This window comes from Nicotiana tomentosiformis, chromosome 1 (assembly GCF_000390325.3).
Source record: "Nicotiana tomentosiformis chromosome 1, ASM39032v3, whole genome shotgun sequence".
In the NCBI taxonomy this organism is placed as follows: Eukaryota; Viridiplantae; Streptophyta; class Magnoliopsida; order Solanales; family Solanaceae; genus Nicotiana; species Nicotiana tomentosiformis.
The window spans coordinates 48,604,241-48,622,077 of NC_090812.1; the positions used below are offsets into that span (position 1 = coordinate 48,604,241).

At 38.3% G+C, this 17,837-nt stretch overlaps 1 protein-coding gene across 1 annotated transcript; it reads left to right on the forward strand.

Annotated features, from left to right (window-relative positions):
- The first annotated feature begins 274 nt into the window (after positions 1 to 274).
- On the forward strand, positions 275 to 1,790 carry LOC138906425 (uncharacterized). Its single transcript, XM_070195148.1, has 2 exons — positions 275 to 936; positions 1,487 to 1,790. Exons 1-2 carry the CDS (start codon positions 275 to 277, stop codon positions 1,788 to 1,790), a joined length of 966 nt encoding a protein of 321 aa, XP_070051249.1.
- Positions 1,791 to 17,837: the final 16,047 nt, after the last annotated feature.

Below are 17,837 nucleotides of genomic sequence, written 5' to 3' on the forward strand. Positions count from 1 at the left end.
CGACAAGGGAATACATGTAACAAAAGATGAAGAACTTACTTCCTGTATGATGCTTTTAAGAAACGATCCATACTACAAAGGCTGCAAAATTGTTGTTGAAATATCAAAAATACTTTCTAAATTTTTTACTGGAGATCAACAACAAGAAGGTAATGCAATAATGGAGATTGACAATCAACAATTATTGAAGGGAACGACATATGTTCCAGAAGAGCAAGACATGCTGATTTCTGAAATACCAGAAGAGCAATAGATGCCGATTTCCGAAATTACAATGGAAAATGAGAGTGTAATTCCTATGAAAGATCAACACTTTGAAACACTGCAAACAATTGAAGGGAAAAAAAGGAAAGCAAAAGGAAAGGCAAAAGAATCCCCATCAATAATACTAAAGGAAAATGCATCATTGGATGATGCAAAATTGGGGAATGTTTTTCAAGATAAAAATGCTATGATTAGATATTTTTGCTTAGCAACAATCAAGGAGCACTTTGAGTTCTATGTTGAAAGATCAAGTAATACAAGATACTCTTTGATATGTAGTGATGAAAAGTGTGGTTGGACTGTTCGAGGTTCAAGAATTAAGGAATCAATACTTTTTAAAATAGTTAAATTTCAGAGAAAACATGAATGCTCGGTTGACATTAGAAAGTCACATCAAAGACAAGCGACTTCAAATGTGATAAGAGGTTACATGATTGACAACTTAAGAGACATAACTACTGAAGCAAAGCCTAAGTTTGTCATTTCAGAAATGAAAAGAGCACATGAAATAGATGTTGGCTATGGAAAAGCACGCCGTGCTATTCAAAAAGGGATATCTTTATTACGAGGAACAACAGAAGAAAATTATGAGCAGCTGCCTTCATATTTGTACATGATGGAACAAAAAAACCTAGGATCATATACTAATATTAAGAGAGATGCAGAAAACAGGTAAAAACAAAACTTGTAAAATTTTAGTATTTTTTTTATTTTTTGTCATCATTATTTTCCAGCTCATTAGTGAATACTGCAAATGACACAACAAACTCTACATTAATATTAAATATAATACTGCATGTTGATATGAAAAATATAGATTCTGTAGTATTAAAAATTTCAAAATTACCAGTATAATATACTGGTTTCATATGCAAAATATAAAAAATCTCAAGCCTATTATTCTGCTAGTATCTTTAATTCATAGCAGAAACACACATATGCTAATATCCATTAGTATGCAGCTTGTCATACCACAAAACTAAATTCTATTTACTTTTCAATGTAACCTGTTTCTTTACATATTTTTTTTTTATGTATGGGGAGTCAATTTCTGGGTGGAAGTATTGTAGACCACTTATTGCTGTTGATGGAACATTTCTAAAAAATAAATATAGAGGGTTCTATTAGTGGCAGTTACAAAGGATGCAAATAACTAGATTTTTCCTATAGCATTTTGGGTAGTGGATTCAGAGAATAACGAGTTGTACTAATGGTACTTCAGAGAATTAAGAAAAGCAATTGGCATTCGTAAAGATTTAATGTTCTTATTAGATCGACACAAGGCAATTGCAAAAGTTTTCCCTGAGTGCTACCATAGTATTTGCATATATCATTTAGAGAAGAATCTAAAGCAAAGAAGAGTAAGAAACACTACAATAAACCTATTTCAAAGTGCTACAAGAGTATACAATCAATCAGAATTTGATGACTTTATGTCCCAAATAGCTGTTGTTGATAAGAAAACATTCGACTACTTAATGGAGGAACCACCAGGAAGATGGGCTCATTCACATTGTCCAAGATGACGATATTATATGCTAACAACAAATATTCTTGAGTCAATGAATAATGTTTTGAGACGTGCAAGAGAATTGTCACTTTTAACAATGATGGATTTCATAAAAGAAAAATTGCAAATCTAGTTCTATGAAAGAAGGACAGCAGCTGTAACAACCCGACCGGTCATTTTGAGCTCTAGTACTTCGTTCAGCGGTTGGAGACCATGAGTAGCTTCACTTAGGATATTATGACTTGTACGTGTGGTCAGAATTGAATTTCGGGTAGTTCAGAGTTGATTTGAAAAGAAAATTCTCATTTCGGAAGCTTTAAGTTAGAAGAATTTACTAAGGTGTGATTTTGAGTAAACGACCCCGGATTTGGGATTTGACTGTTCCAACAGGTTCGTATGATGATTTTGGACTTGGGCATATGTCCGGATCGAGTTTTGGATGACCCGAGAGCATTTCGCCGCCTATTGTGGAAGTTGGCATTTTGGAAGAAATTCATAAATTTGGGTTGAAGTGCATTTCAATGTTATCGATGTCCGTTTGGGATTACGAGTCTGGGAATAGCTCCGTATGGTGATCCTGGTATTGGGAGCGCGTCCGAATGTGGATTTGGAAATCCGTAGGTCATTTTGGAGTTGTTTGGCAAAAGTTAGAAATTTGAAGGTTTTTGAGAAGTTTGACCGGAAGTGGACCTTTTTATATAGGGGTCGGATACCGATTTTGGAAGTTGGAGTAGGTCCGTAATGTCGAATGTGACTTGTGTACAAATTTTGAGGTCAATCGGACGTGATTTGATAGGTTTCGGCATCGAATGTAGAAGTTTGAAGTTCTAAAGTTCATTAAGCTTTAATTGGGGTGCGATTCATGAATTCGATGTTGTTTGATGTGGCTTAAGGCCTCGAGCAAGTTCGTGTTATATTTTTAGAGTTGTGTGGGTGTTTGGTTTGGAGCCCCGGGGGCTCGGGTGAGTTTCGGAGTAGCTTCAGAGTGTTTTGTGAAGAAGTTGGATTGCTGGTTCTTGTGTGATCGCATTTGCGATGCAAATGCGAACATTGCATTTGCGAGGACGGGTTCGCATTTGTGAAGGGTGGGAATTTTCTGAGGGGTTCGCATTTGCGAACAATTTGTCGCTTTTGCGGATCTGTCTCCTTCGCATTTGCGAGGATCTTGGTCGCAAATGCGACCTTGGCAGGGGTAGCTTGTCTTCGCATTTGCAATGCATTTGTTATGCGACATCTGCGACTGGAGCCAAGGGCTTTTTATTCCGAGACTTAGCCCATTTCCCTCATTTCCCACTTGGAATTAGGCGATTTTTGAGAGAATTTTGAGGGGGGGGGGGTTCCATCATCATCAAGAGGTCAGTGATTTCTTCTAGTTGTGAGTTAAATACAAAGTTTATATATGGATTTAGACATAAAAATTGGTAGACATTTGAGATTTGGAAGAAAAACCTAGAAATTGATATTTTTGGATTTTGACCACGAATTTGGGCATGGAAATAGAAATAAATTATATATTTGAGTTCGTGGGGTTATTGGTAAAGTTTGTCTTCGAAAATTTTCGGAATTCGGGCATGTGGGTTTGAGGGTGATTTTTATCGACTTTTCGAATGGAGTTGGAAATTATTGTAAATAGGATTATAATGAGCATTAGAGTATATATTTATGGAATTGCTCATAAATTGACTACTTTTGGAGTGTTGGGCATCGATTTGAATTGTTTGAAAGGCTTGGGAGCCGGCTATGGAACTTCGGAGCCAGGTAAGTCTCCTTTCTAACCTTGTAAGATGGAACTAACCCCATAGGTGAAACAATTCAATATGTGCTTCTATTTGTGGGGGCTATGTACGCACGAGGTGACGAGAGTCCGTGCGTAGCTACTAATATGCTTATGTCCAGGTAGTCTAGGACTTAGATCATGTTATAATGGTGATGCTTGCATCCTACTTGTTAATTTAAATTGATTAAATCATATCGAAACTTGGTAAAGGAATTTTAAAAGGTTAAACTTCATTCTTCTTGACCGTAAATGAGAATTTGTATTTTTCTTGAATAGTTGCCCTTAATAAATCTTGAATTTGGCTGTTTTAAATTGTATTTTCTCTTTTGTGGAGCGGGCTGAATGCCTCGGCAGGTTAAATAGATGCATCTATGGTTCGTGTCGTTCGACCCTCGGCAGTGCACTGTTTAAATATTTATGGTTGATCGGGCCATACGACCTCAGCATGATTGCGCATGATTTAATTGGTTGCTCTGAAATCTATAGTAATTGATTTTACTTCATTGGCCCGAGATACAAATGATAAATGATGAAAAATAAACCTGGAAGTCTCCTATTAGCAAAAGAATTGTTCACTTGCTTCATGTTATTGAGTTTACAGTTGTTTTATAAAATCCACGATTAATTATATCATTGACATTTTATTTATAGCCCATAGTAAGTGTCGAAGTCGACCTCTCGTCACTACTTCTTTGAGGTTAGGTAGGATACTTACTGGATATGCGTTGATTTACGTACTCATACTACCCTTGCCGCATATTTTGTTGTGCAGGTGCATATATGTCTAGTGACCTTGTGGGCGTAGTGGCGCGATTGATATGGGGAATTGGGTGAGCTGCATATTATGTTACGATCCGCAGCCAGCAGAATCTCCTTCAGAGTATTTATATTTTCTTTCCTGTCCAAATTTTTATTCCGGACAGATACTGTATTGTATTTTATTCCTAGTTTATGCTCATGCACTTATGACACCGGGTTTTGGGGTGATTATGGATTGTTCAGTATTGAAATTGTTAAAAATATTATTATTTACTCGGTAAAGTTCATCTTTTATTATTTAATTGAAGGATATTATGATTTCAAAAATATTAAATGAGAACTAAATTAAGTATTTAGTGTTCGCTTGCCTGACAGCGGTGTCCGACGTCATCATGACCTTTAATAGATTTTGGGTCGTGACAACATGGTATCAGAGCACTAGGTTCACTTAGGTCTCATGAGTCATGAGCAAGTCTAGTAGAGTCTTGCGGATCGGTACGAAGACGTCTGTACTAATCTTCGAGAGGCTGCAGTTCTGTTAGGAGCACTTCCCTTCTTGATTCGTCATCGTGCGATTTGATTCCTTTGAGGCTTATGCCTTTGTTTCCTACCTATTCAACCTTATGCGGCGTGAAGCGCTTTTTATAAATTGGGAATCGAGGAATTTTAATGGTACTACAGATGCAGTGCAGGATGTTTCTCCCTGCTTATTTGATTGGGCTATAGTCGTCGCCTTGCGGAAGGCCGTTCTGTCGTTTCAGCTCGGTATTAGTATTACCTTAGGTTTTGAGATTTGGCATTGATTGTTATGACGATTCGTGTATTGCTATTGCACTGTATTTATGTAATGGTAGGATGCTTGTCTATGTGTCGAAGCAGTAAATGACTTGGAAGGAGGTTTACTCAGTGCATGATTCAGAGATCCAGTATTTTATTTCCGGCAAAGGAAAGGCAATCAGACTATGAATGTTCAGGTTTGGGTTGACGGAGTAACAGGACTTGGTATTTCGAGCATGGTGAATTTTTATCTGTGATGTGGTGTCGTCGCCCTGGATTGAATGTGTTAAGTTCGCCGGTGTTATGGTCTTCATCAATTTGCCTTCGGGGCTGGGTAGTGTGAAATAGTTCTGGGGAAGCGGCTGTTAGAGATCGCAGTGTGCGGTGGTTCAGGACTTAATCGGTGGTCCGGGTGTTGAGGGCTCAAGGAAGATGATCTTCGGGGAGGTTTAAAGTTGGTAGCGATCTATTGGTTCAAGTGCTACAGAGATAGATATTGAGTTAAGGCAACAACTGGGCAATGAAGGATGAGGAAGGACATGTGGGATGTGTCTTGCAGTGCTTAAATTTCTAGAAGGCCAAGTGTGAGAAACAAAATTCGGGTAGTTGCTTAAAGAAGAGGGTTTGACCAAAGTGGGAGAGTGGCAGAGTAGCATATGGGTTCTGTGGTAGGATAGCTATACGCCTTATGGAAAGTTTAGAGTGATTTGGGATTCATGATGGATAGTGACCAGGTCTACGGGCTTAATTTGGAATATTGGCTACTATACGAAGGAAGGTTGGATACGACAGATAAGAGTTGCTTGATTTGAAGAAGGATACAACATGACTTTGGATTGGAATGTATTGTCGCACGTTTAGTTGATATCAATAGGGAGTGAACGGGCTTGTAAAGCTGGTGAATGAGCACAGACTCAGGATGGTTTAAGGGTTTCATAGTAATAGTACTCAGTGCAGCATCGTTGGAAGGTATCGGCATGGACTTTCCACAGGTAAGTTATCTCCTGTGAGTAGGCTGGTGGTTACGTGGTGTCGACAAAGCTCTTATGAAGAATTCTACCGGCTATCCAGTGAGGGATCGAATAAGTGAATGTGGCTAGTGATTTAGAGTGTTCATAAAATATTTAACAGAAAAATTTCGAGAAATTTGGCGGGTTAATTGTGGAAGATCATATCAATGGGGGATAAGGAATCTTGGTGGGTTCCAGAGTTATGCGATGGTAGCTTCAAGCTAAGTGGGAGAGCTCCACCGCCTACGATTGGATTGCATGGTTATCTACATATGAGGTTTCGTGTTATCGGCATATTTGTGGGTTATTATGACCAAGGGAAAGAGAACATTAGTGGTAATTTGAGCAAAGAATTTGAGGAATGTGTGCTATAATTGGCCTTATCAATTCATGTTCAGGCTTGGGGAAGACTCATGATTTATGCTTCGTGTAAAGGTGATTTACAAGGAAAGTGATTCAGCCGGGTGCTTCTTTGAGAGGGTGTTCATGTGCTAGCAGAACCTTGGAGTTTAATTATATTCGGGACCAAGTTAGAGTGGGTGACTCTCAACAACGGTCCTAGTGGATTCAAAAGTTAAAGTGTGGTGCCTAAGGATTTCGAGTTAGTAGTATGGTTAAGTATCGAGCTGTTGCAATAGATTATGAAAGGGGCTTGGAGTGTTCTATGTTATCTTTGGTATGCGGTGTAGCAGTGGAAGAATGGGAGAAAATAACTTCGGAATCATAGGGAAATTATCAGAATGGGTGTACCAGTTGAAGATGTGAATATGCGCATAAGAAAGGCATGAGATGGTTTGTGGGTTGTGAGACAGCGTGGTTTCGTGAAATGAGGTCCACTCAGGATGAGTGCGGGATTGGGTTCATGATGTTTGGATGGAGCTATTATTATTCCTAAGGCAAGTCCAGAGTAAATTAGAAGAAGTCGGATCGGTTAATAATGGTTGAACTGGCATAATGGTGGCAATGATAAGTTCCTTCAGCTTGTTAAATTCTACATGTGGTTTGTGGCGGTGAGTGCGAGGCTTGACAACCGCCGTAATTGATTTTATTTGGAGGCATTCGAGTATTATGGCCTGTTATGTGTATATGGATCCCGGAAGGTGGTTTAGACCACTACTTGAGGATTTGTATTTTCTGCGGTTATGGGAATTTAGTCACGTGTTGCAATGGTTCTTCTGAGATGAGCTAATTAAAAGGTTTCTATATGATAAAGTGTTTATTCTATTAGTGGTTCAGTAGTTATGGTGAAATTCTTGTAATGTCGCGTATTGGCATGCTAGGCACAGTGAGCGGCATGGGAATTGGAAGTTGAGGATCAAGGTTGCCGTTTGGTGTTGGCGAGAATATCACGAGCTCGGATGAGCAATAAAGGATTCAGATGGTGAGAGTAAGTTGGTATTATCGTGGGTGTCACCCGAGATTGGTGTCCTGTGTAAGAAGCTTTTCGTACTGATTGTGGATTCTTGATTTGCTTGACAGCATTTGTGTGGTCGGTGGTATGGATATGCAGACTTGTTGCCTGGTGCGGAAGGTCGTGGGGGCGTGTTCCACGGGAAGATTGTATAAGTATGACATATAGTCACTTGATTGATTGAAGATTGAAACCAAGTATGCAGATTATGGTACTATCGCTAATGTGAGAGTTTAGGCCTAGAAGGCGCTCTAATTATTTGGTTTTTAACTGTGGATGTTTATTCCGAATTTGACGGCTGTTCTTGTGTGTCATGGAAAAAAGGGTTATTATGGATCCTTGAAAGGTTATTAGCCTAGTACGGTGCGATCAGAATCGGCTTGAGGTCTGTGGATGGATCTAAATATGAATATGGGCTCTATATCAGGTCGGATGGGTTCATTTCAACATAGCATTGTTTACGGAGGAGTATTCGGGCCTTGGATGTTACTTCTGTCGTCAGCTATTCTGTATAATCTCTATTGTGCCATGTGCGCTGTGAGGCAGTTTGATTATTTGCGCTCGCATTGAGATCCCGTGTAGCTTGTGGTATTGTGAGAGCAGGATGGATCTCAAGATGCAGGTCATTTATTGCACCTTAGTTGTGCTTGAGTTTCGCAGCGTATGGCGCTATCCGTCTCCCCAGGATTTGTATTATGCACTTCGCGTGCTTGTGGTTGATATTCGTGTATTTTGTAGGTATAAGCATTTTGGCTTGATGGGTACTTCCATATTTATTGTCATGTGTGGATCGGGTGGCATGCCGCCACAGGTATATTGTTGGATTGGGTGTCACGCTGCCACGGGTATATTGTTGGATTGGGTGTCACGCTGCCACGGGTATATTGTTGGATCGGGGGTCACGCCGCCACGGGTATGTTATTTGGATCGAGTTGCACGCCGCAACGGTATTGTGTGTGGATCAGGTTGCACGCCGCAATAGTGAAATGTTGAGCATGGTTTCTTATATTTGTTTTGCGTGTCTTATTTCTTGCCTTTGAGAAGGCTCATAGTATTTGATGGCCATTTTTATTCGTTACGCGGGCTGGATAGTTCTTAGATAGTGCTTGTAGTGGCTTATTGCGGGAACAACTTGTATTGGGTAAGACAAGATTATTGGACCTGGGATCTGTGCGATTGGATTTATATGAAGTATATTAAAGAACAAATATCGTTATTTGGTTCATAATGAGGTGATGGTTCTTGTCCTTAGGAGAGACTCAATGATTTGTTGACTCGGCAGTTGGTTATGAATTCCTACACATCTCCTCCGTCATGGCAGTATTGCAAGAGTTCGAATAGGACTTATATGAGTCATGAGGTGTGTTGTGAGCATCAGATTCGTGGGATTTTGGCTATTGTTATCAGGGGATATTATTATGGTCATGTGAATTATGCGGTGCATGGTGTGGATTCCGCGAAGGTATGCAAACATGTATTGGTGCATCGTGTCGTGATTAATACGACATTCGTATGTTGGAAACAGACCTGACATAGAATTTCAGATGTTAGAATTTGGCTCTAAGGCTAATTTGACTTAAAAAAAAGGGAGGATTTTCAGGTTTGCTCGAGCTAATGTGCTCAACTGGGTTGTGGTAGCACGGGTAGGTGCACGAGGTATTAAACAATGATTTCGGACAACTCCATAGCAGTTCTTAGCACGTTCGAGGACGAACGTATGTTTAAGTGGGAGAGAATGTAACGACCCGACCGGTCGTTTTGAGCTCTAGCGCGTCGTTCGGCGGTTTGAGACCATGAGTAGCTTCACTTTGGGTATTATGACTTATACGTGTGGTTGGAATTGAATTTCGGGAAGTTCGGAGTTGATTTGGAAAGAAAATTCTCATTTCGGAAGCTTTAAGTTGGAAGAATTTACTAAGGTATGATTTTGACTAAACGACCTCGAAATCGGGATTTGAGGGTTCCAACAGGTTCGTATGATAATTTTGGACTTGGGCGTATGTGCGGATCGGGTTTTGTATGACCCGGGAGCGTTTTGACGTCTATTGTGGAAGTTGACATTTTGGAAGAAATTCATAAATTTGGGTTGAAGTGCATTTCAATGTTATCGATGTCCATTTGGGATTCCGAGTCTGGGAATAGCTCCGTATGATGATCCTGGTATTGGGAGCGCGTCCGGATGTGGATTTGGAGGTCCGTAGGTCATTTAGGAGTCGTTTGGTGAAAGTTAGAAATTTGAAGGTTTTTGAGAAGTTTGATTAGAAGTGGACCTTTTAATATCGAGGTCGGATACCGATTCCGGAAGTTAGAGTAGGTCCGTAATGTCGAATGTGACTTGTGTGCAAAATTTGAGGTCAATCGGACGTGATTTGATAGGTTTCGACATCGAATGTAGAAGTTTGAAGTTCTAAAGTTCATTACGCTTGAATTGGGGTGCGATTCATGAATTCAACATTGTTTGATGTGACTTAAGGCCTCGAGCAAGTTCGTGTTATGTTTTTAGACTTGTGTGGGTGTTTGGTTTGGAGCCCCGGGGGCTCGGGTGAGTTTCAGAGTAGCTTCGGAGTGTTTTGTGAAAAAGTTGGATTGCTGATTCTGGTGTGATCACATTTGCGATGTAATGGTCGCAAATGCGAACATTGCATTTTCGAGGACGGGTTCGCATTTGCGAAGGGTGGGAATTTTCTGAGGGGTTCGCATTTGCGAATAATTTGTCGCTTTTGCGGATCTGTCCCCTTCGCATTTGCGAAGATCTTTGTCGCAAATGCGACATCTGCAACTGGAGCCAAGGGCTTTTTATTCCGAGACTTAGCCCATTTCCCTCATTTCCCACTTGGACTTAGGCGATTTTTGAGAGCATTTTGAGAGGGGGGTTCCATCACCATCAAGAGGTAAGTGATTTCTTCTAGTTGTGAGTGAAATACAAGGTTTATATATGGATTTAGACATGAAAATTGGTAGAAATTTGGTATTTGGAAGAAAAACCTAAAAATTGGTGTTTTTGGATTTTGACCACGAATTTAGGAATGGAATTGGAAATAAATTATATATTTGAGTTTGTGGGGTTATGTATAAAGTTTGTCTTTGAAAATATTCGAAATCCGGACACGTGGGCCCGAGGGTGATTTTTATCGACTTTTTGAACGGAGTTGGAAATTATTGTAAATAGGATTATAATGAGTAATAGAGTATATATTTATGGAATTGCTCATTTATTGACTAGTTTTGAAGCGTTGGGCATCGATTTGAGTTGTTTGAAAGGCTTGGGAGCCGGCTATGGAACTTCAGAGCGAGGTAAGTCTCCTTTCTAACCTTGTAAGAGGGAATTAACCCCATAGGTGAAATAATTCAATATGTGATTCTATTTGTGGGGGCTACGTACGTACGAGGTGACGAGAGTCTGTGCGTAGCTACTAACATGCTTATGTCCGGGTAGTCTAGGACCCAGATCATGTTATAATTGCGATGCTTGCATCCTACTTGTTAATTTAAATTGCTTAAATCATATCGAAACTTGGTAAAGGAACTTTAAAAGGTTAAACTTCATTCTTCTTGACCATTAATGAGAATTTGTATTTTTCTTGAATAGTTGCCCTTAATAAATCTTGAATTTGGTTGTTTTAAATTGTATTTTCTCTTTTGTGGAGCGGGCCGAACGCCTCGGCAGGTTAAATAGATGCATATATGGTTCATGCCGTTCGACCCTCGGTAGTGCACTGTTTAAATATTTATGTTGGATCGGGCCGTACGACCTCAACATGATTGCGCATGATTTAATTAGTTGCTCTGAAATCTATAATAATTGATTATGCTTCATTGTCCTGAGATACAAATGATAAGTAATGAAAAATAAACCCGGAAGTCTCCTATTAGCAAAAGAATTGTTCACTTGCTTCATGTTATTGAGTTTACAGCCATTTTATAAATCCACGATGAATTATATCATTAACATTTTATTTATAGCCCATAGTAAGTGTCGAAGTCGACCCCTCGTCATTACTTCTTAGAGGTTAGGTGGGATACTTACTAGGTACGCATTGATTTACGTACTCATACTACACTTGCTGCACATTTGTTTGTGCAGGTGCATATATGTCTAGTGGTCTTGTGGGCATAGTGGCGCGATTGATATGGGGACTTGGGGTGAACTGCATATGATGTTACGAGCTGCAGCCAGCAGAGTCTCCTTCAGAGTATTTATATTTTCTTTCCTGTCCAAATTTATATTCCGGACAAATGCTGTATTGTATTTCATTCCTAGTTGATACTCATGCACTTATGACACTGGGTTTTGGGGTGATTATGGATTGTTCAGTATTGAAATTGTTAAAAATATTATTATGTACTCGGTAAAGTTCATCTTTTATTATTTAATTGAAGGAAATTATGATTTCAAAAATATTAAATGAGAACTAAATTAAGTATTTTGTGTTGACTTGCCTGACAGCAGTGTCCGGCGCCATCACAACCTTTAATGAATTTGGGTCGTGACAGCACCAGAAGGAATTTTCCATGAAATATCAAACTGGGCAGAAGCAACATTGAATGACAAAATTAAACCAGCTTTTACATTTAGAGTATTGCCCATTGATCGACTCAAATTTAAAGTCAAAGAAGGGGTGTATGGAATTTATTATTGACCTAGATAAGAGAACATGTGATTGTTCTAAATTTCAGCTAGATGAGATACCCTGTGAACATGCAATTGATGCAATTGACACTATATATCAAAAGAAATTGGCTTTCTGCTCTGCCTATTATACAAGGGACTTTTGGTTGAAAACATATGAAGGGCAAGTAAATTCTATAGGTGATTCAACTACATGGGTTATACCAGATACTGTTAAATCTGAAATCACTAAGCCTCTGGATGCAAAAGTTATGCTAGGAAGAAGACAGAACAATCGACATGTCTCCTGTACAGAATTCAAGAAGGAATCAAGATGTGGTCGTTGCAAAAGATATGGGCATAACAAAACAAATTGCACATATTCAGCAGTAGTTCATCTTTATTCAAGAAAATACAGGAAAAAAATGATTGATTATATACAATAAGGTTGCATGCACTCATTCAAAAAAGTGACTGTAATCCAGAATAATTTTTTCGGGATTCTTGTTTCTCAAAATATTATTACTGTCTATTTTTTTTTGTTTCATGATTTGAAGTCAAAATGACTGTAATCTTTGTTTCTTCTATTACAAATACTTTGATGCAGTTATCTAGTAATTTTTATTTTTCCGAAATCCATATATCTATCAAAAGTAAGAGTGTACACTCTATAATATACCTATATAAAATGCTTAAAAGTATACCTTGAACATGATACTGGAACTGATGAAATTTTCTGTCCAATAATCAGTTAAATATACTGGAACTCATCACATATAATATAACAATATGCACAGTTTTCTTTAAATATTACCAAATATAATAGGTACACTCTATAGTATACCTATATAAAAAGCTTAAAGGTATACCCTGAACATTATACTGGAACTAATGATTTTTTTTATCCAATACTCAGTTTATTATACTGGAACTCATCACATATAGTATACAAGTATGCACTGTTTCCTTTAAATTATACCAACTATAATAGGTTTAACAATAAGAATGTTATACAAAGTGTACAATAAGAGTAGTATACAAATAATGTTAGTATACCTGTACCCACAGTATACTCACATTGTATGGTATTCTACCATGGAAACAACACTAGACATGTTATAAAATTTATTATATGTATAAAATCACAGATATTTCCTGCATAATATGCTGGAAGAGTTTGTGAGTTTTACATATCAATTCAGAAAGCTCCAGCATATTATACTGGTATTTTATTTTTTTTTCTTGCACAATTTTATGCAGCATTTTTTCTGGTTTTGAATCAAAGATACCTCCAGTACTATATGCCGGAGAGTTTGTTATTTTCACATATCTGATCACAGAAGTCCAGTATTTTATTCAGAATATTAGGGGAACCTTAAAAACTTAGATGTGTTCTTCTGGTTTGAATCACAGATACTTCAAATATAAAATGCTGTAAGTTTGTGAAATTGTCACGACCCAAAATCCAAAAAGGCCGTGATGGCGCCGGACATCACTGTCATGCAAGCCAACCATAATCAATTAACTTAATTACCCATTTTAGTATTTTTGAAATAAAAATTTCTTTAATAAAATTGTAGAGTTAAACTCATAGAGTAAATGATAAATATTTTTGCAGCTAAATTTCTAAACAATTCACAACCATTCCCAAAACCCGGTGTCACAAGTGCATGAACATTTACTAGGTAATTAAAAATAAAATATAGCATCTATCCAGAATACAAATTAGACAGGAAAATATAATAACTCTGAAAGAGACTCTATTAGCTGCGGATCGTAATATAGAATGCAGCTCACCCATGTCCCCACGCTTATTAACCACACCTCTGCGCCCACAAGGCCGCTATACATATATGTACCTGCACAATAAAATATGCAGCAAGTGCAGTATGAGTACGAAAACAACGTGTACCCAGTAAGTATCAAGCCTAATCTCGAAGTGGTAGAGACGAGATAGCCGACTTTGACACTCACCATGGGTCAATAATAATAATTGGAATAAATTATAATTATTCAAATCAGCATAGTTCACTGAATTGACAATAATTTTATTCAATTAGCAGAAATAATAAGAATCCTTCAAATGCAATAATTTTCCAATTTATTAATTAAATCATGCAAGTACAATAAAACTTTCGATTTATCAAATAGCTTTACAAGCTGCAATTCAATTTCAATAAATTTTCAATTTATCAATTAGTCTTATTTACAGGAATAACAATAATTCCTTAACAAGCAGGAATAATAATTCATTAAATTTTAAAGATTTTCAATTTATCAATTAGCTTCGCAAGCTGAAATAAACTATTAAGGTATCGTGTAATTATTATTATTAAGCACGATTTTTGCCGAGGACGTATGACCCAATCCAGAGTGTCATGTACAATGCCGGGGGACATGCGGCACGATCCATAGATGCATCTATCCTGCCGAGACGTTCGGCCCGCTCCACAAGAAAGGAGGACATTTTCTTATGTACCTCCGGAAGGAGAGTATATTTATTATAGGATAAATTCGGGAGGAAAAATAATTTTTTTTGACAATTAATTAATTTAAACACAAAATCAAGCATATGAGATTTCCATCCTTTAATATCTTTATCTAACAATTCACAATATATTCATATATACATATCAATTAATATTAATTAAACAAAGAATATAATTTACACAAGTAATTCATGCTTTGAGTCCTAAACTACCCGGACTTTAGCATTAATAGTAGCTACGCATGGACTCTCGTCACCTCGTGCGTACGTAGCCCCCACAATTAGCAACAATTATTCAATCTAATCCCTATGGGGTAATTTTCCCCTCACAAGATTAGACAAGAGACTTACCTCGTCTGAAAGTCCACTTTCCGATTACCACGTCGCGTTGAATTCTCGATTCGACGCCGAAAAGCCCGAAACTATCCAAATATTATACAAAATAATTAATATATGCGAAATGATTCGAAATTTATCTATTAAATAAATTACCTTATACAAAATGGTAAAATTCCTAAAATTTACCCCGGGCCCACGTGCTCAGATTCTGGAAATTTTTGGATGAAAACGTTACCCATAATCTCAAGAACTTGAATATATAATTTCTACCCAATTCCATAACTGTTTTCGTGGTTAAAATCTTATTTTTATAAAAATCTAGGTTTTTCATCTAAATCTTTGATTTTTAAGATTTACTAGTTATAATCTACCTATAATCTATGTATTTAACTCAAGGTGTGTAGAATTAACTTACCTCCAAGTTATTAGTTGAAATCCCCCTCTCAAAAGCTCTGAAATAGCCCGGAAATGGAGGAAAAATTGGCTCAAAATGTCTGAGCCCTGATTTTTTAACCATTCTGCCCAACAGTGATTTTCGCACTTGCGACTTCCGCACCTACGGAAAAACCTCGCAGGTGCGAGTTTTCCTTCGCCTACCAAGCCACGCATCTGCGAAAAATGCTCGCACCTACGCGTTCGCAGGTGCGCCCGAGATTCTGCACCTGCGATGGTAGACTTCCCCTTCTCTTTTTCGCTTCTGCGTATAAATCTCGCATCTGCAAGAGTCGCACCTGCGGCTGTCCAAGCGCAGGTGCGAACGTACCAGAAGCAGAAGGCTTCAGCTCTTCTTCAAAATTCCAAAATTGATCCGAGCCTCGTCCGGTTAACACTCGGGGCCTCCGGGGCCCCACCCGAACATATCAACAGGTTTGAAATCATAAAACGGACTCGCTCGAACTCACGGAATGTGTAAAACAACATCAAATCTAAGAATCGTACCCCAAACCAAATTGATTCAAAATTAAAATTTTCAAGTTCTTTACTTTACTTCCAATGCGCCGAAACATACTTAAACTACTCGGAATGACACAAAAATTTGCGTGCAAGTCTTAAATTACTATACGGAACTATTCCCAAACTCGAAATTCCAAACGGACTTTAATTACTCAAAATACTACTCCAAACCAAATTTAAAGAATTTTAAACCTTCAAATAGTTGATTTTTACTATTAAGCGTCAAAACGCTCCCGGGTTATCCAAAACCCGATTCGGACATACACCCAAGTCCAAAATCATCATACAAACCTATTGGAACCGTCAAATTCCAATTTCGGGGTCGTTTTCTCAACATGTTGACCGAAGTCAAACTTGGCCTTTTACGGTTAACTTAAGAAACCAAGTGTTCCGATTTCAACCCAAACACATCCAAATCCCGAACCAACCATCCCCGCAAGTCATAAATCATTAAAAACACATTCGGGGAGTTTTATTTAGGGGAACGGGGTTCTAAAGTCGAAACGACCGGTTGGGTCATTATATTTTCTCCCACTTAAATATACGTTCGTCCTCGAACATGGTAAGGAGTGTTCCGGAGTTATCCAAAAATTACTGTTTATCACCTCGTACACCTACCCGTGCTACCACACCCAGTTGAGCACATTAGCTTGAGCCAGTCTAAAGATTCTCCCCTTTATTTAGGTAAATAAGCCTTAGAGCCCAATTCTAACATCCAGATTTCTCCACCATGCTTGTTTCCAATCTATGAATGTCGTATCAATCACTACACGATGCACCAATACAGGATTGCATACCTTTGTTGAATTTAGACCATGCACCGCACCATTCACATGATCATAATATCATCCTCCGATAACAATAGCCGAAATTTCACGAATATGATGTTCACAACACACCTTATGATACCTATAATTCCTGTTCCAACTCTTGAGCTGCTTCCACGATGGAAGAAATGTGTAGAAATTCATAACCAACTGCTGAGCCAACACATTATTGAGTTTTTCTCCTTCTGACAAGAACCATTGCCTCATTATGGACCAAATAATAGTATTTGCTCTTTATTATACTTCATATAATCCGATCGTACTGATCCCGAATCCAATAACCTCATCTTACTTAGTATAAGCTGCTCAGGCAATAAGCCATCTCAGACATGACAAAAGTCTCATATGACGCTACAATGAGCTAATAAGCTACAGACTCGATTGCGATACATAAGGAAAACAGACTATGGGAAGGATTACTTAGCCCACGTGACTAATTAAACAACTGAAAAGGTGTCATGAACCTCAGAAAATGGGACACAAAACACACAAAATAGAATATAGGGATTTGTACTCAACATCACACTGTTGCGGCATGCAACCCGATCCGCACAAAAAGAATCTATAAGAAAATACTTACCGAGCTAGAATGCTCATTACTTTCAAAATATCCGAACATTAGACACAAGCATGCTAAGTGCATAATACCATCCTTGGAAGGACCGACAACGCTATACGCTACAAAACTCAAGCACAACTAAGGTGCGATATATGATCTGAATCTCGAGATCCATCCTGCTCACATAACACCATCGCTATGCGAAACCTCAACACATAAGAAAATTATCAAGTCGTTTGGCAACTCATACGGCACAATATAGTATTATATGAAATAACCGACGATGAAACGACATCCAATGTCTGAATATTCCTCTATAGGGAGCGGTTATGCTGAAATGAACACATCCGGCCTGATATAGAGCCCATATTCATATTCAAATCCATCCACAGACCTCAAGTCGATTCTGATCGCAGCGTACTAGGCTAATAACCTTTCAAGTATCCATAATAACCCTTTTCCCCATAACATACAAGAATAGCCATCATAACTGGAACAATACTTCCACAGTCGACAACCAAATGAACCGAGCACCCTCCAAGCATAAATTCTC

What these genes read in the sequence shown, in the direction of transcription:
- LOC138906425 (XM_070195148.1), top strand. Translation starts at nt 275, where the DNA reads ATGGAAAATGAGAGTGTAATTCCTATGAAAGATCAACACTTTGAAACA. An exon ending in AAGAGAGATGCAGAAAACAG is followed by an intron (nt 937 to 1,486) that starts GTAAAAACAAAA and finishes ATGGTACTTCAG; the next exon opens with AGAATTAAGAAAAGCAATTG.